General features: G+C 52.6%; 1 protein-coding gene across 3 annotated transcripts in view; it reads left to right on the forward strand.

The window, feature by feature from the left end:
• Positions 1 to 22254, forward strand: part of CNTFR (ciliary neurotrophic factor receptor) — a 206588-nt gene extending 184334 nt beyond the window's left edge. For all 3 annotated transcript variants that reach the window (XM_064642348.1, XM_064642349.1, XM_064642351.1), the window contains 4 exons: positions 6573 to 6736; positions 18327 to 18507; positions 20007 to 20151; positions 21043 to 22254. In XM_064642348.1, coding sequence (XP_064498418.1) covers positions 6573 to 6736; positions 18327 to 18507; positions 20007 to 20151; position 21043 — 491 coding nt within the window. In that variant the 3' untranslated portion in view covers positions 21044 to 22254. The remainder of the gene's footprint in view (positions 1 to 6572; positions 6737 to 18326; positions 18508 to 20006; positions 20152 to 21042) is intronic.
• Positions 22255 to 24874: the final 2620 nt, after the last annotated feature.

The raw sequence follows: 24874 nt of genomic DNA on the forward strand, positions 1-24874 counted from the left end.
AAAGTTCTCCCACAGTCAGCCTCCCCCAGCCCTTGCCCAATATGCTCCTAAAAACCCTATTCCCCTTTTCGCACCCCTTCACTGCCCCATCAGGGCATCAGACGCTGTGCAGTGTGAGACAGGGAGTGGGAGGCTCTGGGAGCTGAGATGTCCATGTCTCGGGCTGTGCCGCAGGGATTCTGCCCAACCATGTCCAGACCCACGGTGGAGATGATGCTCTGACCGTGAAGGGCAGGCATGAACCGAGGAACTGAGTGCCAGACACAGCAAAACAGGCAGCTTTTGCCACCAGCCAAAGCCAGATTACAGCTGGTGCTGTGACATCCTCAAAGAACGGGAAAAATAGGAGAGCGTAGAGTTCAGGAATATGTTGAAAAACAATTTGCTGGTTACATGTGGCAATTACTGGACCAGAAAAACAAATAAATGAATCATTGAAGTGCAGCCAGCAGTTGTTCTTCGCCTTCCGTGTGCTACACATCCCAGTCCAGAGAAGCTGGAAGTACCAGAGTACAAGAAGAGGAGCTCCACTTGTATCCCAGGTTTTCCTTTCTACTCCAAATCCTTGAAAATATTGAACAAGAAGCAAGGTGCCAGCTCTGAACAGAGCAGGATGCTTTGGGAACATTACTAACAAGGCAGGGAGCTTAGTGGGAAAGTGATGGAGTTTCAGTCACTTGAGTGCCTTTAAATGGAAATCGTTGTGTTTGTGGAAGATACACTCCTTAAAAATGAAGGTAACCTCCAGCCTGCAGGGCCCAGGACAGCAATTAAGCTGCATTTTCCAAGTTCCTTGCATTCCCTCCTGTAGGAGTTCAGGGCATCCTCTTGTAACATCTGCATCCCACCCATGCCCTGCCTGGCTTCCCAAACATCTGGTCCTCCATCCAGCACACAAGGGTAACTCCCCTGGGAAGCACACCCAGCTGCAAACCTCGGGCATCCCAGCACCAGCACAAGCCGGATCCAGCCCAGCAGTCTGAACTCAGCCCAGGTCGGAGGAGTGGTGAGCAGAGGCCAGCGCTGCCCCAGGCCAGCCCTTAGCATGGGTGTACTATGGCTGTCTCTTGCAAGAGTGCCTGGAGAGGTGCAGGGTGCCTGGACACATCCCAGCATTTGCAGTGGGAGGCGAGACCACCCAGCATTACCTGGCAGATGCTCCAGGATGGCACCTGGGGAAGGGGTGATGGGCTGATGCTGATAGGAAGGGCCATGTCTTGCACCCTGCCACCAGCCCTCTCCCATAACCAATTCAGTATCTAATGGCCTTAGAATCTCCTCAGGACTTAGTATGGACACCATGGATAAGTAGCACAGAGAGGGTGGTAACAGAGTGCTGAAGAAGGCAGTCAGGAAGCTTAGCAGAGTCTTTATAGGATGAACTCGGCTGCTTCTGAACAGCAGCCACCTACCCCGAGTGGAGCTTTGCCATCCTGGTGTTTCCAGTTAAAACGAGAGCACTGTGTTAGTGCATTTCGCCCCGCAGTTTTGCCCCAGGTTGGCTGCTGTCCTTATAGAAGGTTCAGTGCCTCTTCCAGCTCCCCTCTCTGCAGCTGCAATCCAGTACTATGTTCCAGCATGGTGGGTGCTGGAGGTGTGGATGTAGCACCTGATAGGTTTTCTGGGGATCTCCACTAGCATTAGCAGGGTTGATAAGACCTCATCTTGGAAATTTTTCTGGGTTTCCCTCTGCTAAGTGAAGAGGTGGAGAACTCACGGCTCAGGGCAAAGCCGCTGCTCCGGCTCGTTGAAAAAGTGCTGAGTGGGAACATTGCAACATCTGGACACATCCCACTAAAATGAAGAGACAGTGTCAACCAGCACCTGTGTGATGCTTCTTCTAAAACTCATGGGCTGGGGTTGTCAGAGCATGCCTTCTGTTTTTCCCTTAGCTTAGAGAAAAGCGTCATACCTTCTGCATGGAGGTTAAACTCCCGCCGTGAAGTTCTGATCTCATGCCCTACTGGGCACGGAGCAATCCGGAGCAGTGCAGGGCAAGCAGCTCTCCCTCCCAGCACCATCTGAGCCAGGAGCAGACCCACTGCTGGGTTGGACCACCCACTCAGCCTGGGCAAGCACAAAAAGCCCCCTGGGAAGGAGTGACCTGCTTTGGTTTTTATTCCTCTCTCCTTGCTCCCTCCCGGGAGCCCACAGCAGAAAATCCCTTCCCCAGCTGCTCGGAAGATGGTCTCTAATTGAGTGGAAAATGATTGGTACTTTCTTTTGCTGTCCTGAGCCCATGCCTTGCTGGCAGTCGTGCCGTGCTGGTTATTAGCAGCCAGCTGCGAAGGGTCACTCTGCTTTGTCATTTTCAATGATGACTGGAAAAGCTTTTCTGGCCCCCTGGGCCCCAGCTCCCATTGGTAGGAGATCCGGGCTGCCTTCCTCCTCATCTTGCTCCTGGAATTTGTTTTCATAATTACGTCTTCTGCAGAAGTACTGATATTGGTAAAGGTGAGTGTGAGGAGGTTCTGCAAAACCCTATAGATATCAGCACTCCAGCCTCAGGCAGGAGGAGGTGGGAAAGGGGCTGGATGGGAGAGGGCCAAGAGGCAGAGGCAAATATCAGGGAGGAGTGAGATGGTGTGTCAGGAGTGGCCACCTCCTCCGTGATGGCTGGGACAGCATGGAACATTTGTGATGCTCCAGGACACAAGCCAACCTTTCTCACTTGTGTTTCAGCCCAATAACCAGGTAGCTGGTTTTTATATCCACCAGGAAAGCCAGAACACCATCACCACAAGCATCTCATCTCCCCACTTTTATCGTCGTGATCCTGGGGGAAAATATCGGAAGATGCACAGCATTAAAAGGAGGAAGGCAGCCTTGGATGGGGCCTTGCAGGCATGGGTGCCTTCCCCATGTCTGCTGCCCATGTCCTGTGTGACCTTGAGAAGGTCATTTGATTGTCCTAGCTCCAGCTCTGTGGTGATGAAGATGCGGAGCATCTCAGAGAGGCTGCACGAGCACAAACGTGCCCATGTCTGTATGAAATTTGGAGTCTTTGAACACGGGTATACAGTTGCCTAAGCAGAAGGTCAGTTCAATTCATACTACTTAGGGAGGCAGAATTAAATTACCTAGACTGACATTTGGCTAAGACATGGAGTTTAATATCCCTCTGCTCATGGAAAATGCCAGGGGATATTTAATGGCCGCAAGGGATCCATTTTAGTGCTTGTTGGAGAGATGGGTTGGGCGACGGGCTGCTCTCTGCCACAGGGTCTCGGCTGCCTTTCTTGAACTGCCACCTTCATTTTGAGGCATGTCTGACAACAGCCAGGGGCAATGGATAGCTAAAGACTCACGGTTAAGCATCAGCATGCAGCGCCTTAAAGAAAAGCTGCTCTCAGATGCTCTTCTTGCACTCCAAACCCTTGCTTGGACACGGCAGCCAAAAACCAAGTGGGAAGAGCTGTGAGTAGCCTCCTGGCCAAGTCCCCTTCCCAGGAATGTCTGATGATGCTCCCTCAGCTCTGCAGGATAATATTACATCTGGTTTTATAGCCGCTTAACCAGTACTCAGCCTAATGCCCATCATCCATTATTATTATTACTATTACTGCTTTTATTACGTTACTGCCTGCAGGCCCTCGGTGAGGACAGGGCTCTATTATGCTGGCTGATGTACATCCAGACAGCCCCTGCCTCACATGTGCAGGCTGAATGAAGGCAGACAAAGGCTGGGGAAGGAGGAGCACTTGTCCCTGTCTGGGGAGCAGGGACCCAGGAGGCTCCAGGGGATAAAGGACTCCTTCAAGGTCACATAGAAATCAAGGGGCTGGATACACCCTGTCTCTCCTTGCTCCTCAACTGGCCCCTATGGGACTAGTCCAGGTGTTTCCCATGATGTCTGTTCTAGGATACATAGGTCTATCCTCTCTGGACAGGCTGCTGGAGGTGCAGTCACCTCTCCTGGCTGTTGTGTCCCCACTTGGGGCTGTTGTGTCCCCAGCCTTGGAGGGATGTGGCAGATTTGGCTTTGTGCTTTTGGAGGGGTTGGTACTGCTGTGCTCTCTAGCCTGGGCTGGAGTCCCGTGGATGGAGGGACACATGGGGAGGTATCAGGGACTACTGGTTTTCCCATTAACCCACAGTGTTGTTTGAAGCCTTGTCACAGCCAGGAACATGTGCTTGGAGCCAGGGCAGCCTTCTTCTATGCACCAGGTACAGTCTCCAACCCACAGGAGCCGGGCTACGGTCACATCCCTGCAAAATGGGCAGGTGACTCCCACCTCAGCATCAGGGCACCCTTTTTTCTGACTTCCTCCAACCATCACATTTCTCATTGCTGCCCAAGCGCATTTGCCTTGCCCAGCACGACTGAATTTAAACATCCCTCCAGGCTGGCATACTAAAAACCAGGACCAGGCTCCCTGTGTTACCCCAGGGAGTATCCATTACGTCCACCCCTAAGCCTGCACTTTCCTTTGCGCTTCCTCACTGCAGAGCTGCAGTTCACAGTCATCTGCATTTATTCAGCCAAACAGACTTTTGTTTGCAAACCAAGCCTGCTGAGCCAGTGCTGGATTTATACTTTTCCATATGTGTTTGGACTCCAAGTCCCTGTCTATGGAAGCTGATGTCCAGCCCAAGCCCTGGGATTCAAAGCAAATGTAGGAATTGCAGAGCCATCTGGAGTAGCTCAGCACAGCACAGCCCCAGCAAGTCCTCCTGCTGAGGTTAAAGCTGTAAATGGAAAATCATGTCCTGTCCTGCCACAGAGAATGGTCAATGGGTGCTGGGAGGGTGGCACAAGGCACCCATGGTCAGGCACATGAGTGCTTCCTTACCAGCCACTCCCTGAGCCTCTGGGAGCATCCTCTGAGCACCAGGTGCCATGGGGATGGAGGAATGCCCAGGCCTCCTTGCACTCGCTGTGACAGAGGGAAGGTGATGGGAGGCAGGAGAGGGTGGTGTCAGGGTGGTGATGAAAATGATGGTAAAGAAGGACTGCAGCAGGGTGAGTGCCAGGGTGCTGAGCAAGAAGGCTGGGGAGGTGGTGGTGGGCTATGTTTCAGGCGAAACAGGTTCTACCAAGGTAGTTGGGCTGTGGCTTAATTTCAGCAGCCCCCCATGGCCAAGAAAGTGTGTCTGAAAGCATCACAGGCTGGTTTCTCGTAAGAGGAGGAAGCAGTAATGGTACAGGGAAGGTGTCTTCCTGGAGACAGTTGCTGCGATGCCACCATCATTCTGGAGCAGGATGGCAGCGAGCAACATACACTCGACTCCACTTGGTGCACACTGGCCCCACATCAGTGTGTGGTCCCATTTGAGCAAAGGGGGAGATCCCTTCTTGCACAGGACAGGGCTGCAGGCAGCAGGCAGGCAGGCCAGCGAGGGAGCAGCTCACTCACCACCTCCTTCCTCTCTCAGGGCAGGCAAAGCCCCTGTGTGGACATCACCTCCTGCCCACAGAAGGTGATCCCTGTGGTCAGCATGGAGAAGACCTCTGAGAGCAGAACAGGAGCTCTGCTAGGCAGAAGGGGGCTCCCCATGGCCCTAGTGTTCCTGCTTCATGCTTGGCAGTGGAGTTTGATGCTGGCATCTTCACAGGCTGCTTCTTGAGGTGGTCAGAGCTAGGGGACCATTACTCAATCCAGAGATTTTCAGGCCAAGAGGGATCCATTCACCTGCATATGGTCATCAAAACAGGGTTAAGGGCCTTCCCAGGACATGAGGACTCACGTGGATTGCTATTCTTAGAGTGCACAGAGAGCCCTCTTCCACCTCTGGCACAGCTGTGTGCCCAGCTCCCTTGTGTCCAACTCCTCTCTGGCTATGAGCAAAGGAGAAGCATGGGCGTACACAAATTTTTTTAGCTTTGCCGTTTCAGTTGGGAATTTGAGCTGTCAGGATTGATCAAACCCTTGGCAAGGAGCAAGGCTTGCTCTGCAACAGGCAGAGACGTTCATCACAGCCTGTCTGTGATGTGCTTCTGGCACTCTGAAAGTAACTGCAACATCAAAGCATGTTGCATAGCTCACAGCCAATTAATATTCACTTCAAATACATGTCAGGTAGCAAGAAAATATTCCTGTAACCCAAAAGCAGAGTAGGGCAGACAGAGAGAGACCTGGAGTAGAAAGTGACCGGGGCAAGCCTTCCCCTTTAGCAAATATGTTCTGCTATTGCTTTGAATGCCCAAAACCCCAGCCCCAAACCCAAGGGCTAAACTCTGCCACATCACTCTGAAGTAAGAGGGTTTGAATGTGGGTCACACTCCCAGAAATCAACAGGTGCAATGAAAGTGCAGGATTTGGGCTTGGTGGGCTCCTCACCCTGACCTCATTAGCCCTGTCCAGGAGGGATGCTCTCTGCCCAGGCCTGGTTGTTTCTGCCAGCACTGGCACCTTCTTAATGGTGGTATTTTGAGCCAGGACAGCCATACCACTGACCTGGACAAGAAAAGGTGATTTGCATCTAATTAGTTTGGGAAAAAGATGTTCTGCTTGTTGGCTGCTATCCTTGGAAAGCACATGGTGCAAAGTCCAGCCAGCTGTGCCAAGGGGTATAAAGGAAGGATGCCACATCCAAAGCTTTACCAACCACCTTTTTGTCTTCTCTTCCAGTAAAGCCAGACCCTCCGGAGAGTGTGGTGGCCAAACCCGTGCCCAATAACCCTCGGAGACTGGAGGTGTCATGGCAAAACCCCTCATCCTGGCCTGACCCTGAGTCTTTCCCGCTCAAGTTCTTCCTGCGATATCGGCCTCTCATCCTGGACCAGTGGCAACACGTAAGTGATGCTGCACTGTGTGGGATGGGACAGAGCAGGGGGAGCTGGTGACTGGGAATAAGTTGCACTGTGAACAAGGTTCAGGGACAAAAAAACTGTGAAGTTATGGCCAGGCAACCTCTCTTGTCCCTTTTCTCTTCCTCTCTATCTTTTTTTTTAGCTCACACTGCCTACAAATGGCTCTGCAGGCTCTCCCTGGTTCACATTTTCATCCACAGCCCCTACCTAGTTTCCATACATATGTTCTATATAAAACTTGCCAACGAGATGTAAAAGGCATTTAAAGTATAAATGTCACCACATTTAAATGTGCCTCTGCCACATTTAGATTTTGAACTGGAGATAAAATACCTCTCGCTGTAACTCAGAGCACAGTCACGGAGTAATTGCTGCAATGTTATCGTATTTTTTACTTTTATTTCTTGTTTCTTTAAAAAAAAATAGTCGGTGAAATCCTCGACAGCCCGGAGGACAGATTTCATTTGTTACTGCAGGAAGATAACGAACAGGCTTTCTTTTTTTTTTTTTTTTTTTTTTACCTCTGCATGCTGCTTGTGTGCTCGACTTGTGCAGGAAAGCAATCTGCCACTTGAGGAAAGGTGCTTCTACGCTGGCATGGCTCATCCAGCATCCCCTCTGTGCTGAGCAGGGCCAGTCGAAAGCCAATTAGGTGCTTAGTGCTTGATAAAGTATTTTGCAAAAAAAAAAAAAAAAAAGGCAAATAGGAGGCAGCGCCTCGTCCCCAGCACCTGGGTGTCAGGGAGCAAGCGAGATTTTCTTCCAGCCAGCTCTTCCTGGGGAGAGAAATGTGGGAGGGGATGGGAGGCTTTGCTTGTGTCTCTGCAAGGTGTTGGTGTCTCAGTGACTTCTTTTTGCATTGGTTGGGTTTTTGATGAAGCAGCGCTGCAGGTCGTGTTTCAAATTGCAGTGTTTGCTGATGGCTTTGGAAATCAGAGGGTATTCCTGATTGTTTCTCTGCCCTTTGCTTCCCTCCTGAGAGTGGGAGGGCATCTGGGGAGCATTCTGAGGGGTAAGAAGGCAGAGGTGGAGTTTGGATGTTAGTTTTCGGTAGGTACTTTTTGTCACTTGGGGGAGAAATGCTCCAAGTGTAGAAACTGTGCAAAAAGGGGAAGATTTAATGCCAATTGCCAAACTCAACATCAGTTTTTTCAAGGTGGGAAATAGTGGAAAAAGCTAATCTTTTTACCCTACCACAACCTGATCCAGCCAACTACCCTGATTTGCACCCAAAAATGGTGGAATACCAGTGAGATATCCTCCCACCTCAACACCTCCAGGGTGGTCAGTCTCTCCATCACTGGGTATTGGGTACAGTATTTGTGGGGTCAAACCATGACAGTTCCCTCTCCGCAGAGCCTTGAGGGGATGGTGTGGCCTGTCCATCAGTGCTCTTGGGCAGGCAGTGGTGGTGGGAAATACATGGAGGTGTTGGCAACACTGGTGGCAAGGCCACTCTAGTTGGAAAAGGCAGTTCTTGGGCATTAAAAACCTTCATTTCTCCTGTATAAAGATATCTTGAGGTTCAGAGAGAGCTTGAGGTACCAGCAGTCATGGTAGGTGCAAGGACAGCTGGGAAGGGTTCATATCCCAGCATTTTGAGAAGGTTCACCAGCCCTGGGTGCTGCTTTTAATCAGAATCACCTTGCAAGTGACATGCTCCTTATCACTGATGGATGGAGAAGAGTGTTTGGGGAATAATTTGCTCGGTGAACAAGTGCAAGCATTCAGCAAGTGAGGTACTACCCTTGTTTTCTGACTCTCTGCCCTGCTGGCTGGGTAATGAAAAATCTGATTTGTAGATGATTTGAGGAAAACTGCCACTATTCATCAGATGAATTATTTGCAAAGCCTAATTCAATCAGTTCCCAAACACCAGGGAATGGCACTGCTGCAGCAGCTGGAGCTGTTCTGGCCCCAGACCCCCTTGACACATTCAGCCTGCTTAGCCCAGCCGGGCACCCTGCAAATGCAGGCATTTGCACCCAAAAATGAACCCCACCAATGTCAGCATGGTGGGACCATGCGCAAGCCACACTGCACTCTTTGCTTGACTTATTTCTTGTTGTCATCTTGTGGGGTGTCTCTGTTCCCCCAAATCCGGACAGAAGAGGGAAGGACATGGTTTGGGAGGGCCAAACCTAGCTCAGCCAGACAGCCTGTCCTACGGGGGTGGTGTATTGTCTCACCTCAAAGGGACAGGTGCCCTGAGAAAGGATGAGGTGGTCACACATGCCGTGCTTGCATGGGGGTGTCTTAATTCCTGTGGAGGTATAGGTCTCCTGCCACAAGCTGCTCCCCGTCTTGGCTCTAACTGTCCCCACTGGCTGTTGGCATGGAAAGGCCCTTTGTTTTTATGCCCACACAACCTTCATGCCAACATCAGGGCAGCTTGGGAGTTCAGCAGGGTGAGGAGAAGTCCCTGCCAACAATCAGGAGGAGTTGGATATGTTCTGGCACATCCCTGTGTGCTCAAGGTCACCAGGCTGAGCCCTGTTCCTGCCTTCTCATGGCAACCCACCTCTGCATCAGCTGTGGGTTTTAAGCATCTCCTTGGCTGCTCCATGGGAAGCCCAGCACCCCTGCAGGAGCAAACCCGCAAAGAAGCATAGGAGGCTGCCCAGAGAGAGGAATATCCATGCAGGCCTCACTCACACGTGGTGTTTCTTGGCAGAAGAAGCATCTCCCCTTTCACCTCTCCACCTCCCGTTATCTTTGCAGGGTCTGATTTATGCACAGCACCTCGGCAGGCAGGACTGAATGAGCACTAATAGGATCAGATGGATGTTGAGCTGTCGAATACCATAGGGCCTGATTCAATCAGCGTCTGCTTTCTTCCAGGCTCTTCCTTTCAGGATTTTAATAATGCCAGGGCTTGGCACCAGAAGATGAAGCTGTCCGTGGCAGGAGCGGAGGATCTTATCGAGACTGCCACTGTGCAAGCGAGCCATAAATGCAGTTTCCCCCACCAGAGCAAGTCAGGTGATGCTTGGCCCAAGCATCCCACCCCATCGAGCAATCTCTGGGGCTGACCCAGAGGTGGGGGATACCCTCATCCCATTCCCAGTGCTTCGCAGATTGGGTTTGAGTCACAGCATGTCATTTGCACTCTCTTTCCCCTGCTCAGCAGTGCTTTTCTGCTCAGGCCACTTAGCAACTCCCGTGTTGCAGTTTGCTCTGGGAATTACGGTGAAGTCCTCTGGGAGTTATATCATGGAGAGATGATGATGATGATTTTTCACATGGGTGTGCAGTGAAGCATGTGCCAAATCGTGCCACTCCACAGCAGCTCCCTCGAATGTGGGCACAGGCATTTTGTAGCTGTTGGAGGTGCAGCCATGTCACATCATGTCACATCATGTGGCCAAAGACTCCCCTCCACCCCACCAGCACTGAGCTCACTCTGAAACTCAAGCAACTTTAAAGTCACACTCTTCCCTTTCTGGAAGAGGGGCTGGTGGTTTCTATGCTGCCAGTAGAGAGATGGATATTTGTAGCCTAAACAGGTTTTTTATTCTCTCCTTTTGGCAGAATCTCCCCTTCTGTCTCCTAAATATAAAACATTAAATGTTTAGGGTATCCTTTATTTTTCTCCTGCTTTTAAGTTTGTAATTCAAGCCAGATTAGCATGGTTTCCTCTTCTGTTTTATAGCCCCATCCTGGCCCCAAGCGAGCTCTCCCAATGCTTTCAGATGTTCCTCTAATGGCTTACCTAGGCTGGAACTGGATACCCTTTCCTAATGGATTGCTAATAGCCTGTTTCTGGTTTTACAGGCTCTTTCAGTTAACTTGTAACAGCAGCGATCGCCGCACTCACACTTGTGATCTCCCCACAAGCACATCTGCACATTCACCCCTAGATGCAGGCGGGTGGCCAGACACCATTCTGAGCATCTTTGGGGAGCCTGGAGCAGGTCTTGTACCCAATTTGCTCCCATCCCATAGCATTTTCCAGAGCACGATCTCCCCTTTTCGCAGCTTTTGGAGGGCAGTCACATGTGCTGAGCACTGATCAGCTCGATGCACATCCTGGGAATGTGGCAAGGCTCAAGAAGGTATTTCTTACACAGCGTCAGAGCTGGTGGCCAGACTGAGGGAGGATTTCCTCCCGTGGGCTGCCAGCAATTTGCAGATGCCGTCATGAAGTCTAATTGAACCCATTGGCCGTGCTGACAACATGAAATGTTAACGAAGCGTGAGGCGGGCTGCGCCTCAGATCTTGAGATTTGCAGTAAAAGGTCATGAGATATTTAAAGCTAATAATGTGGTTGGGTTCTCTCCTTCCTCTTCTGTTTTTGAAGCATTAGAGCCACGTCCGTGAGCATCTGCAGAGGCTGGAAACATCCTTCTTTGGAAAAGCAAGCAGAGGTGCTCCCACAGTCACAGGATTTTAAGAGCTGGGGCAAAAAGAAAGAAATGTAGACATATGTGCCTGCTTTATCTGGGCAAATGATGGGGATTTGGGGAAAGGAGTGGGAAGTTCGTGGGTATTGCCAAATATTTAGTGTTGGGTTTGTTGGTGTGAGGACAGCATTGTCCATCGGACTGGCCTCCCTCACCCAGTGTCGGACATGGCTGCCAGGGTGGGCTCAGGGTCATCTCCCAGGGCAAAGCAACACTTTTTTGCCAAACAGGTGATATCTCACAGTCTGTCTGTGGAAGTTCCTGCCTTGGACCAGCCTGAAATAACCTGAAAATGTGAGCTGATGCATATCCTGCTGGTGATGGGCAAGGGAGAGGGACAGAGAGAGTTGAGGAGGGAAGCAATCAGTGCCACTGCCTGCTACAGCAGTGTCCCCACCAGCACTGTGGCAATGTCACTTTGTGGCAGGCGTGCTTCTTTGCGCCCATTTGCATCCCCCCCGTGCCTCTGCTGCTTCTCCTCTTCTCTCCCTCTTCATGAGGCAACCTTGGCAGGGAGGTCACCCTGAGGGAGCTGGGTTACAGCTTCACGCTTGGTAGCTTTTATTGCGGCATTTCACTCCCTTCCCCTCCTGGCTGCAAAGTCAGTGATTAAAAAGAAGAGGAAAAAGAATTGAATTAATAGGTGGGAGCAAAATGTTGAGGCTGTAATAGTGTTGCTCGCAGCTCAGTGTGGGGCAGGCAGGGCTGGAGCAGAGTGTGTCTCACAGGAGGATGGAGGTGGGAAATGCCTAGAAATCACCTTTTCCATCCACCCTCCCCCCAGCCTCAGGGACACAGCTGAGGCTCAGGACCCATGGCTGGTGTTGTCTGGGTGCTCTCAGGCCAGTTGAAAACTCCAAGTGACCTAAAAGTCACCGAGCACCTGGCAGCTGTAAAGGTGCCACTGAGCAGCAGAGCACTCACGCATGCACTGTATGCCTGTACTCACCTGCATGCTCACACAGCCACAGGCAGGTAGGAAGGCCCTAGCAAGCCCAGCTTTCTCTGCTCACATGCGGAGCACCCCAGGCAGGTGCCTGTGCCCTGCCATGCCAATGCACAAGCTGCTTTCACCCGCAGCCCACTGTGTCAGTGTAGTGAATGCATCTGCGGGCAGATATGCCAGTGCTAGGCAGGGTTAGGGCTGTTCTGAGCACCCTCAGCATCCCCAATCCCATCTTCCCTGCAGCCACAAGTGAAAGTGAGCTCTGCCAGTTGTCACTTGGCAGAAGGGACGAGCACATCTGGAGAGAGAGTCCTGTTATTAGCAGTGTTACAGCCCCGCTTTCAAAGATGCTCTGTATTTTGAGTTTGGAGGGATCTGTTCAGCTGCATTTGGTGTGACACAGCCCTGGCTGCAGAGGAGCCCTGTGATAGCTCGTCCTCCCAGACCCACAGCAGGGCTGAGATATGTGCACCAGCACCACAGCAGACCTTTCAGGAGGGGGTGACAGCAGGGAGTACCATTCAGACCCTGCTTGGATCCTCCACTACCTGCCTGGCAGAGAAAAATAGGAGGTCATTCACTTTTCCCAACCTTTTAATTATTCTGGTGTCCAGGTAGAACATTTTGTCTGTGGTTAGCCCAACTGATTCCTGTGGCGCTGTGGAAGGAGGAGGTATTTGGGGGCTTCTTTGTTAGTAATGAATGTCAGACCTGTTTTCTCTCCAGACATGGCTTTGAAAGGGAAAAAGTAAAACATTTCTTTTCCACATGGCGACATCTTTTCACAGGCTGCAGTGACTGTTTTGCAGTGACCCTCCTGCACTTCCCAGCAGTGGAGCAGCTTGCTTGGGGATTACAGTTTTGGTTTAGTTTGTTCCCCAGGGCAGATGAGAGCCTGCTGGGATCCCCCTGCACTCATAGGGACTGAAGGCACCTGAAACAGCAGTGGCTTGTGTAACTGGGTCCCTGCAAAGCTCCTTGTAGCCCGGTAGCAGGATCTGGCTGCTTGTTGTGGGGAAAAGTGGCTGTGAAATCAAGCCCACTGGGGTGTCCCATCCCTATCCCACTTCCCATTTCCCCCATCATTCAGGACAACTTGAGGAGCACCCAGAGGAGGAGGAGGGTGCAAGGATGCCAGGTGCATGGCACACCTAGCTGTGCTCTTACTAGGGGTTTCCTTCCATGTTTCCATGTCATCCCTGCCGTGGGACTGAGGGGTGCCAGCCCCCATCCCCATATTGCCAGCAAAGCACGCCCTTCCTGCACTAGGAGCTGTGCTAGAAAGCAGGAGGTGTCCAGGAATGAAAAGCAGAGCCAATGCTGCCACAGGGGAGCCAACAAACACATTTTCATGTGGGATGCAGAGAAGGAGGCATCTGATCCCCCTCCACCTCCTTTCAACACGCACCAGCCCCCATCCCAGCTGCCAGGGCAGGGACGGTTGGGGTTTTCTTCCCTTCCTGACCCATCCCTTTCCAAAGGCCATCTGGGCTTCAGACCTGCCTGTGCATCACCCTATTCACAAATAATTGCTACCTGGTCCCACTGGACCAGGAGCAAAGCCCAGATGGGAACAGAACACAGTGACCTTTCTGCTGGGGCACCCTGGCAGGGTGGGCTGTGGGCCATGGGAGCAGGGTGGGGGGATCTTGGAAGCAGGGAAGGCTTTCTTAACTCCTGCTGTGCTGAGCGCTAAAAGGCATCGTCACCAGTCTGCAGGCAGGGACAGGAATGAGGGCACACATATATGTTCTGTGTAGGAGTGCAAATGGCTCTTGTGGATGTCCCCAGGCCTCCAGCACATGTGCAGGGGGGACCAGCATGGACAGGGGGAAAGCTGAGTGTGGGTCCATCATCTCCCCAACTTGCCCTGGATGACTGTCCCTCACTTATCAATCCCCTGGGTTCATCCTGGTGCTTGGGACTGTGGGTGGGCGCTGAGCAGATCCATAATCGTTCCAAACAGGCTGGTTGGGGTATGTGACCACGGCATGGAATGGGATCCCAGCCTATGCTGTCCTCAGCAAGCTGTTGTCTGAATTACTGTGTTCAAGGGCTTTTTTTCATTTCTCTCTCCTCTATCTCCTCTCTCTCTTTTTCTTTCTTTTTTTCTTTTTTCTTTTTTTTTTTTTTTTTTTTTGCAATGCTAATAGCTCTGCATTGCACTGGCTACTGATCCCTCATTAATCTGGGCAGCACTTCACAGCCAGTTGGACTGACTTTTGGCAGGTGCACAAAGGCAGGCAGCGACACGCAAACCCACCCCCCCGGCCAAAAAAATTACCATGCGCAGCCTTCCTCCAACTTTTGTCTCTGTGTGGCTGGGTCGGGGATTAAGGAATTTCTCTCTCTGCCTTTGATGCTGTGTGTCCATCCGTCCCCCCACAGCCTCCCCAGTGTGTCTTCCCTGCCGTCTCTCCCTGTCTGTATCCAGTTGGACCCAGTCCCCATGTGCTTTCCCATCTGCTGTGGCACTTCTGTGTTGAGCCATGGCCTTTCTCACCCACCGTGGCAAATACTGGATGTGTCCCTGGCTACCCAGCTCAGAAGTTCTGCATCCAGAGGTCACATGTGTGGGGAGAGATGGATGATGTCGTCCATGCCTTCTCTTTTTGTCTGTTGTGTAAAGCAGAGCTTAGGGCAGCATCCTCCCAGGTCCTATAAAGAAGGTCCTCCAGGTTTTCCAGCCTGGGTCCTGGGGGTATGTTCCCCCTTCACAAACAAGGCACAGACTTGACCCAGTTGTGTCTCTGACACAACATCTGCAAACATTCAGGTTTGGTTTGTTGTTCTGGGTGGGGAGAGGCAGGAATTGCTCCCAAGGGGAAGCACTAAGCTGGCAAGGCTCTTTGGGATAGAGAAAATGCTCCTGGATGGAAAAGCAGCCTGGCCAGGTCAGTGAGACCTCGGTGGGGCTGGCTTGTTGCAGCCTGCTTGCTACAGGTGTCAGAGAGGAGCCATGGGACTCAGAGGATGCTGAAAGACCTGGAGAAAGGCACATACCAGCTGCATAACCCCAGCATCTTTCAGAGCCCTGTCTTCATTCTCTTATTCCAAGCCACCCCCAGCCTAGCACAGAGCAATCCAGGTCTGCAGGGAGTTTTCATTTCATATAATTGTCATTAAGGATTAATTTGACTTGATCATTGCCATCCACATTGGTGGATGCCACCAAACAGCTCTGGGCTGACCCCATCCAGGTGGGTCCCCACTGTGTGGTGTGCACGGTGCTGTATGGGGACCCCGGCCCGCTGTGCCCACAAGCAGTACACCTGTGAGCAGTGACTGGAGCCACTGGCAAAGGCATGAATCCCAAGGTGTGGGAGGCAGGCACAGCCTCACCATGCCACAAGACTGCAGGGAGGTGCCTTGCCAATCAGACCAGGTGATTCACAACCTGGTGGGTCTCCTGTCCCACCTACCCATCCCTAGGTGCTAAGGCCGGGAAAGTGTGTCCCTATGAGAAGAGGGTACAGAAATTGCCTCTGCAGCTCTGCTGGGTGCAGCAATGGGTGTGAAGAGCCCATCACTACTGAGGATCCTGATCCAGCTTGGACCCTGGTCCTGGGCTGAGGAGGGCAGGAGCTTGGTGGGGCTGGTGGGATGTGTCTTAGCCAAGACTCCCTGCATGTTGGAGGATGCACAGCCTTGTGCTGCAGGAGAAACTGGCATCTTCCTTATCTTTTCCCTGTCCTCCCTTCTGTCCAGACCTTGCAAGATTTCAGTTTTCACCTATCCCATTAAGTCAAATGGTCCCGAACCATTTTCCGGCAGGATGGACTGTGCCTATGCCCCCAGGATGGGAGCAGCCACCCCCTGGTATAGATTGCTGGGGACCTGTGAGCTAACCCTTCTACCTGGTCAAGAGGCAGCACCTGTGACCCTAGGGTTGGCGCTCAGCCTTTTCAGTTTGCTGGAAACTCAGGGAGACCCTGCATGGAGCCCCACCAGGGTCTGTGTTCATCTGCACCCCATATCAGGCTCTGCCCAGCCAGGCTGTAATCTTGGAACCCTTGGCAGGCACCCTGAGTAACTGCCCCCATGCCAACAGGTCAGACCCTATGTCTATGTCACCCTATGACAGGTGAGACCCGTGTCCCAGTGGGAAGATGTCCCCTGGATGATAGAGGTGGACTCAGGCTTTGCTGATAGTGGTTTAGTGCTTAGGCACATGCCAGCTTGGTACAAGCCTGCAGTGAAACCAGTGGCACCCCATTTGCATCCCACCAGCACCATTGGTCATGGTCATGGTGTCAGACCCGAGTTAGTGGTGTGAAGAGAGGCAGGACCCCCATCCAGCCCCAAAATCTGCAGCAGTGAGATGGACACACGGCTTTCTCCGTGCTGCCGAGTTTTGGTAGCACTTCATACCTTGCTGGCAGCAGGAGGCCCTTCGCTCCCTGTCGGCTGTGGGGGAGACCAGTCCGGTCTGCCTCCAGATGTGCTCCAGATGTGGGGCTCCTACGGGCCCAGGCTGGGCGGCAGGAGCAGCTGGAAATGAAGAGCCCAAGGGCCTTGATGTGCTGGGCGGAAGGCTGGATGCAGCCCTGGAAGTGGGAATAGGAAAAAAAAGCTCTCACCTGGTGCAAGAAAGCAAAATTGCCTCTCTGCCTGGTAAGGGATCCTCTACAGAGACTATAAAAGCCCGGGGTGGGGAGGAAGAGGGCTGCAGTTCACATGCCAAAGGGATTAAATCTGTGCCAGGTTGTTGCATGTGCTGCACCATGGTTTCTGAAAAAGGGCTGGTTCTTTCTCAGGGTGGGTTCCTACTTTTCAGATACCCCTGTAAGCAGTGGGGTGATGACATTGACCACACCAGGCACTGGTGTGCACCTACATCTTTGGTGTGCACATCATCCCTGTGTGTGTAAAGCCACAATGCCAAGACAGCCTCATCCCACTGGGATGAGGTGCATTGGCTCAGGTACCTCCAGGGCACCCCAACGGTGCAGCTTTTCTTTCTTTGGGCTTCAAGGACCTGGCAGAAGTTTTCATCTTGCTCCTGTAATTGAACTGAGTTCTTAATAAAATTCAGCCTTTGGTGCTCCCTGGTGCAGTGGGATTCTGTGCCTGACCTTCTCTTGGGTGGCTGAGGCGGTGTGGAGGTCTCTGTGTGGCTTGCACCATGAAGTTCCCCCCACTCATGAAGTGTTGCTTGTTCTGCTTGAGCTTGAGCCCCCGGCTGATCACTGGTGTTCAAGGATGGATTTCATTAGACACACACCACCCCCTTATCCCTCCAGCATTTTTATTATCAGTGTGTCTGGGCAGACAGACAGGGTTCAGGGCAGACAAGGGATGCTGTGTGTCCATCCCCCCCACCCACCCATGAACAGGCAGCATAGTAGGGTAGTGAAGCTGGCAGCATGTTGGTCCTCAGTCTGAGAGATGGGGTGGAGGGCATGCTCCTGCCCTGGTCCCCTCCATACCCTAAGGACCCCAAGGCCAAGTCTGACTTCATCCCTGGAAGGTCACTTGGGTGCTGAGCCCTCCCCTTCGGTCAGCCAGGCGTGTTTGGTCACTGGTATCTGTGTCATGAGGGACCATTTCTGCTGAGCATCTACATCCCCCTGTGCTTAAGCCAAGCTCCAAGTGGATCAGAGATCCCCCAGAAGGTGTGGACACAGTCTGGGGTTAAATCACTGGACTTTGCAGCAACAAGGACAGGCTGGACAGGACCATATGTGGCTCAGGTAGCAGTGACAACAGGACAGAGGGAATATTTTCTAGGAAAGACAGCTGCACACAACTTGATCCTTGTCCAAAGGCCCAGCCAGAGGGATGGAAGCCAGGACAGTGGGATGCCACAGGCACAGGAGCAGGGTGGCCAGGGGTGTTGCTGGTGGGAAAGCCTCCTCCCAGCACTGGCAGTATTGCCCAGAAAGCTTTTTGAACACCCCATCCACTGCCTGTGATATCCAAATCCCAGCTGCCCTAACATGTCTGAGGGAGCCTGCACACACATCTGTTAGTTTCTGGTGACCTCTAGAGGAAGCTGCTCCACTCAGGCACCACGAGTCTGGGAGCAGGACCGGGTCTCCAGACCTTTGGTTTTGCTGCACATGGAGCATCTCCCTTTGCATCCCTGCCCAGGGCTCATGCCTCTCCCCACAACCCCCCAGTGTTTCCCAAAGTGCTGCAAAATCTTGTTAATGTCCTCTAGCTGAGCTAAACATGCTGACCACCTTCTGACCACCCTCCCCTCCCCACTGCTGCCCTCAGGTTGAGCTGTCGGATGGGACGTCACACACCATCACGGATGCCTACGCTGGCAAGGAATACATCATCCAGGTGGCAGCCAAAGACAATGACATTGGCACGTGGAGTGACTGGAGCGTGGCTGTTCATGCCACCCCCTGGACAGAGGAGCCCAAACATCTCACCACAGAGGCCCAGATCACAGGTAAGAGCCCCTTCCCAGTACAAACAGGCCTGTGCCTGCGGCCAGGATAAAACCAGGAGTCCTGGCTGAGGGACCTCCTCTCTGGCTCTGTGCAAGTTTTGTCCCCAGACAAGGATATCCCCTGAGCACCTGGGAAGCTGCAGCCCTTCACCCTACACTTTCCCTATCAGCAGGTGCAACCATGGCCTGAGGAATGCTGACTCAGCTCACTTGGGTCCAGCATCCTTCTTGCCAGCATGCTTGGGGTGGGACAACAAAGATGGGCATTGTTTTATTATTATTATTGTTACTGTTATTCCCTTTTAGTGTTGTCCCCCTCCATCCCTCCCTCCCCTCTCCAGTCCTACCCCCTCCACACCTCCGACCCCTCACAATGGCTCGGAGTGATGCCAATTCAAAATAAAAGCCACAAAGTTAACAAGTCTCTGTTTCTAGGAAAGAGCTGGGACTGTGTCCAAATGGGTGTTATCAGCCCTCCGTTTCCCAGAAGGGATGGAGCAGACCCTGCACTGGTTCCCCTGACTCCTGTGCAGAGACACCCCCACTTTTAGAAACAGCACCCAGTAGAGCACCTGGAAGTTCAGGCAGCAGCACAGATTTGCAGTCCCCCATTCCCAGGGGGATGAACTCCCTCAAGGAGTGCAGGCACATCTTGCAGCAGTGCTGGTGTTGGGGATTTGGTTTTGCTTTTATATCTGCCTGCATTGTGCTAAATGTAAATACCACTTCCAAATGGCACCTGCCTGCTCCCTGTGCAGGCACATGTGTGTCCCTCACACACATGCCCTTTGCACACATGTCCCTGTGCATGCAGTTTGGTGCAGCCCTGCAGGGCTGGTGTGGGACACTCCAACGCCAGGGCTGAGCCTCACTGTGACACCTCAGTGGAGTCTGAAAGATGTCAAGACAGACCCTTTTGGCCCTCAGCAATCAGCCCAGATTCTCTGGCCAGGAATACTCTGGTACTCTGGATGTGGCCAAAGATGCCCCAGTCTGACTGCCCATACAGGTCCTCCCTGCAATCCTGCAGCTCTGTGCAGGGACAGATAACCCATCTGGTCCAGTACAAAGGAGGACAAGCCCTGTGAGCCAGCCCAGCAGCCACAGGCATGTCTGGGATGTTCTGTGGGTGAGGGATGCTCTCTGCTGAGAGATGTGGCTCATCATGACTTCTTAGCTAAATTTCCCATAGAGCTGGTGCTCAGAGTAGCCCGGCTGGGCAGGATGGTGATGGGGAGGGATGCCCAGCTCTGCCTGATTGCACAAGCATCTCCAAGCAGTCGGTCCACTGTCACATCAGGGAAAGTCTCATGGATCACACCATCCCTTGAATCATCTTACCCCCTCCAGCTCACTCAGCCCTAGTGTGGCATAACAGTGAGGGCAATTTGGGGATGGGACAGTGTGCTATCCCCACCCACAGGAGAGCAGGGCTGCCTCTATGGGATGCATCCCAGGGCGTTCCAACTGCCCTCAACATCCACTTTCCCTCCCTACAGAGACAACAAGCGCTAGCACCTCCTCTTTCATGGCGCCTCCCACCACCAAGATCTGCGACAAGGGGGCCGTGGTGGGCAGCGGGGCCGTGGCAGTGTGTTGGACAGCTGGACTGGTCGTGGCTGCCTATAGTGTCCTCTTTATTTAGTGAGTATCTCCCAAATCAGAGGCGTAAGAGGTGGGGTGTGGGTGCATGGGGACCCTAGGGGCTCTAGTGTGGTTCGGAAGGCGATGCTCCAGCCAGGCTGTGGCGGGCATTGAGAACAAGTAATTTGGGTTTTTCTTGCAGTTTTTTGTAAATGAACCAAGTCTGATTGCTTTTCCAAATGGATGTTCTGGTGGAGATCTCAAAAACGGCTTTTCAAACAAAGCTGGCAAAGGGGTCGGTCTTTGATGTCTCGTTCTCAGCAGCCCTTCTCCCCCTCAACTGCTGATTTTTCAAGAGGCAAAGGAACCACGTGAAAATCTAAGGCCTTTGCATAGTGATGGAAGAAAAATTGTCTAAGCTCAGAAAATTCACAGATGCATCTCAAAAATGTCCTTGGTTTGGCTTAGAGTGGAGCTGGCACCCTGGAGAGCCACAAAATTTCCTGTTCCTCTACAGATCAGGGCTGCTGTATCATGGGTGTCCCACTCAAAAATCTTTTCACTGTACCCAAGCTGCCCAAAAACTGGGGGATGGATCTTGGTGCAGCCAGCTGTGTCACCTTTGGGAGAGAAAGAACATGCCACCCATCCATTGATGCCCCAGGAGGTGTCCAAGGAAAAGCCCCCAGTGGGAATGAGGTCCTTTGCTCCCCTCTGACTCACTATGTCACCTCACGTGTGGCATTAGTGGTGGCATCAGGAGGGGCAGTGGCCTGCAGCCGGGGAAGGATGGGGAGGGTCCAGTCCTGGGAGGAGGAGGTGGAAGGGATGTATTTGGGCACCTGGGTTCTGGGAAGGGCTGAATTTCCCCTGTGGAAAAAGATCAAATTCTCCTTGGTGTGTCCCATCGGTGAGGAGCGGGACCATGACCCTTCTCCTCCCACCTTGCAGATCTCCATCTGTCCATCCATCGCAGCCCAGTGCAGACGCCTCCCCATCGTCCACCACCGCCACCGCCCCCCGCCCTGCTGCCCCACTCCCGGGTTGAGTCTCTTATCTCTTCGATTTTGCACACATTGAGGACGTATCACGCTTCTCGCCATCGCTTCGGAGGAGGACAGAGCCGCTGCCGTCCCCTGGGGAGCCGCAAAATCCTCTCCCAGCCCGGAGCAAGGAGACCTTGCAAGGAGACATCCCCGTCCCCCTTTGCCCAGCAAAGTGAAGCGAGCCTGGGCCCCGTGCCGCAGCTGAGGGCCCCACTCATACAGCTAACCCCCCCACGCCAAAGACGTGCCTGCTGCCCCCCGCAGCGGTGCACCGAGAAAAGGGGATATGAAACAGGGGGGGTGGTGAGGGGAACGATGCTCCAAGCTGTGTACCCCCTTATGGCAAAAGGGGGTCCCCCAAGGACCGGACTTGCTCCCCTGAGCTCTCGACCTTGTGGCGAAGCTGGAGTGGTGCACAGGTCAGGGGGTCTTGGTCCCCTCCGAGGGGATGATGGATGGGACAACTGGTGGCTTTCACAAGTGTGATGGGGAGCAGGGAGCTGGCAGGGTTTTAGTGGAAAAAAAGGAAATGAAACACCAATAAAACCCTCCTGCCCCTTGCTGAGCACCTGGAGAGCTGTCCCTCCACCTCCTTCTCCGCAGCACCCTGCAGGAGCCTTTGCCACCCCCAACCCCACCCCAACATCACCCCCAAACTTTTAACCATATTGGATACAGGGAATCACCCCCATTGATGTCTTTGTCTCATTCTCCAACAAAAGCAGAATAGCTCTGCTGTTGCCTTTAGAGCTGGAGCCCTGCAGACCTGTCCCCTGCTGTCCCCCGCTGTCCCCAGATGTCCCTGTGCCTGCTCTGCTCTCCTCCCCATCCTGCCCGAAGTCCTGTTTTGTAAAGACACCTCCTCTTGCCCCTGCCTGGACCCAAGCGCAGTATTTAATACCATACGTCCTAGTATTCCCACTGTTGACATGCTGTATTTGAATTTTTTATAGATGTATATATATAAAAAAAAAAAAAGAATCAAAAAAAAAGTAATAGAGGGGATAAAACTAAGCTCACACAGAGACAACGCACACATGCACACACACACACAGACACACACACACACACACGCACCAGGAGAGACTGTCTTCATTAAATGTTCATTTCATGATGACTGGAGGCTCTGGGTGTTATTTCCTCTCTGTCTGGAGTGGTTGTTTTTGTCTGTCTGCTTCTGTGTATCATGCTGGCTGATATGGGGAGGACGTGGGGACATCAGTGATGGGGACACAGACACCCTGGAACCTGCCCTGGGGCTTGAGACCATAGCGTCATCTTTCCAGGGGGATGGGAAACACAGAAACTGGCCTTCAGGACATCCTGAGAAGGTGCAGTGGGGATACCCACTCTGGAAACTCCCCGTGATGGAAAGGGGATGGTTGTCACTACCCTCTGTGACACCCGTATGGTGATGGGGAGGCACCACATCTCCCTGTCCATGGGCCCTTGATGATGATGAACCCATGTGTTCCTGAGCTCTGACTGCATCCTGACACCTCTTGGACCGGCAGGAGGATGGAGGCCTGCCTGTGCCCCACTGCAGCCTAGAGGCTGGAGGTGGCACGTAGTCACAATTAATGCACTTTCCTTGTCTGATTAATAATTGCATGTTAGGAAAATGTCACTGCCCAAGATGCTCTGAATTAAACTTCCATCAGAGCAGGGCTCACAGGGACCCAGTGTGGGGGCAATGGATGCAGTAAAGCACTTAGCTGGAGTCTGTCTTCTCCCCATGTGCCTTGCTTGTGAGCACCACCTGGAGCAGAGATGCTACCAAGCTGCAGTTCATCCTGGGGGAAAAAAGCTCAGTCTTTTAGCAAATTACCTATCCAGTGCCCCACAGAGTCTCTCCAGCAGGGACATGGGTGTGGAAGGATGGGTGCATGCATGCATGGTGGTGAATTGATGGATGAATGGGTGGAAGGAAGGAAGGATGAAGGTGAAGGAGGCACAGCCTTGGCTCTGCAAAGCCTAAAGGCAGTACAGAGCTGGTCACTAGATCTCACCAGGCACTTGCTGTGATTGTAGCTGTGCTGGGACTCTCTTAGAGGAGAGCTCAGTCCGATGCAGCCCTGTCTCTGGCTTGGCCATGCTGGCGGCAGCACAGCCCCACATGCTGGTTTGGTTCACTGGTTAATGTTCCATTACCAGACAACATGCCTCCGTCATTTATTAATGTTTCATTAGTGTTAAAAACATCTGGTAATTAATTATGCACTAATTATGGATTCACAGTGCTAAAAGCTGGGGTAATCTACCATAGCAGATGGCTCTTTGGGGCAGGGGGAAGGAACAGCTCTTAGCAGAGATGAAAATGTCAGGCCCAGCCCTTGCCTGGGGGAAGCAACCCAGACAGACAGATTGCCTTCATCTCCACCCCGGATCTCCATGCCTGGTCTGGAGGCATGCTGTCTCAGGTTATTAAGGAGAGGAAACCTGTCCCTCTCAAGCTGTTTCAGGGACCAAGAAAGCAATGGTCCCACTGCCCAGGGCAGCTGTACAGGAAGCCATCTGAGAATGGTGGCTTTCACACAGAGCCCCGGGCACCCTCCAGCACCTGGAATTGGTGCACAGCTTGCTGCTGGCTCTGGACTGAGGTTCGTCAGCCCCTCCGTGGTGCCTGGTCACATTAAGCATCAGTCCATAAAGCAAGGGGTGTTATAAAAGCCCACTTGTTAAGTGCCCCAGGAATATTACGTACAGATGTGCAGAGATGTTTCAAACTGGGGAAGGTCCCAGGAGAGTGTCCCTGCCAAGCAGAAAATCCATCCACTTAACAGTATAAATCCATACAGGAAGAAAGAGGGAATTACAGTGCTCAGAGAGACCTGTGCATCACATAACCTGAAATCCAATACATCACTCGGGCACAACGGGTCCCTGCATCTTCCCAGCACATATGTGGCAGTAAATCCCACCTTAGGTGTTGTTTTGGGCTGTTGCTGATTCGAGAGCAGCCTTGCACGGAGCTCCCCAAGCTCTGCAGGAGGGATCAGAAGTGCAGGTGGAAAGCAGGAGCTATTTCCTGGACGTGAGGCCTCGTAGGAAGCAGAGAGCCCCCTTGCTTAAGCAAGGGGAATAGGACTGAATCACTGCACCTCCTGCATCCTTCCCGGAGACGGGTGACAACAGAGACTTCATCCTCCCTGACCCAATAGTCAGAGAATCTACCTGCTCCCACACCAGCCTCCCAGGAGCCTGGAGCCCCCAGAGGATAAAAAACAGTTTGTTTATCACAAATTAGGCTGACAGGGTGGAGTTGTGTAGCCTTTGATGGGGCAGCATGCTTTGGTGGATAAAGGAGGAGCAGTGGGCACTGTGCTGTGTGTTTCCTCTCTGGCAGAGCATTACAGTCACAGGCGAGAGCAGAAAATGAAGGCAGGCTCAGCTGTTGAAAAAGCACACTGCTAGCTGCACAGCCAGACCCAAGTGTGAGAGCTTGCTGAGCCAGGTGGAAATGCCAGGTGGGATCTGTTGAGCCAGCTGACAGAGGAGAGCTGCTGCTTCTTTGCACAGGCATAGAAGTGGTCCTCAAGAGGCAAACATCCTCCTCCATCACAACAAAAAGGAGAGGTGGGAGGTGGAAGTGAAAGCAGCAGGATCTAGTGGAAAGGTGGTCCCCAGGATGAAAGCATGAAGAGCAGCATCTGCAAGGGGTGAGGATATAGAGTCGGCTTGACTTGGAGGAGCCCAAGCCCCAGTCCTCAACCAGTAATGGTGTCAAGCCCAGAAAA

The sequence above is a fragment of the Pseudopipra pipra genome, chromosome Z (assembly GCF_036250125.1).
Source record: "Pseudopipra pipra isolate bDixPip1 chromosome Z, bDixPip1.hap1, whole genome shotgun sequence".
Classification (NCBI taxonomy): domain Eukaryota; kingdom Metazoa; phylum Chordata; class Aves; order Passeriformes; family Pipridae; genus Pseudopipra; species Pseudopipra pipra.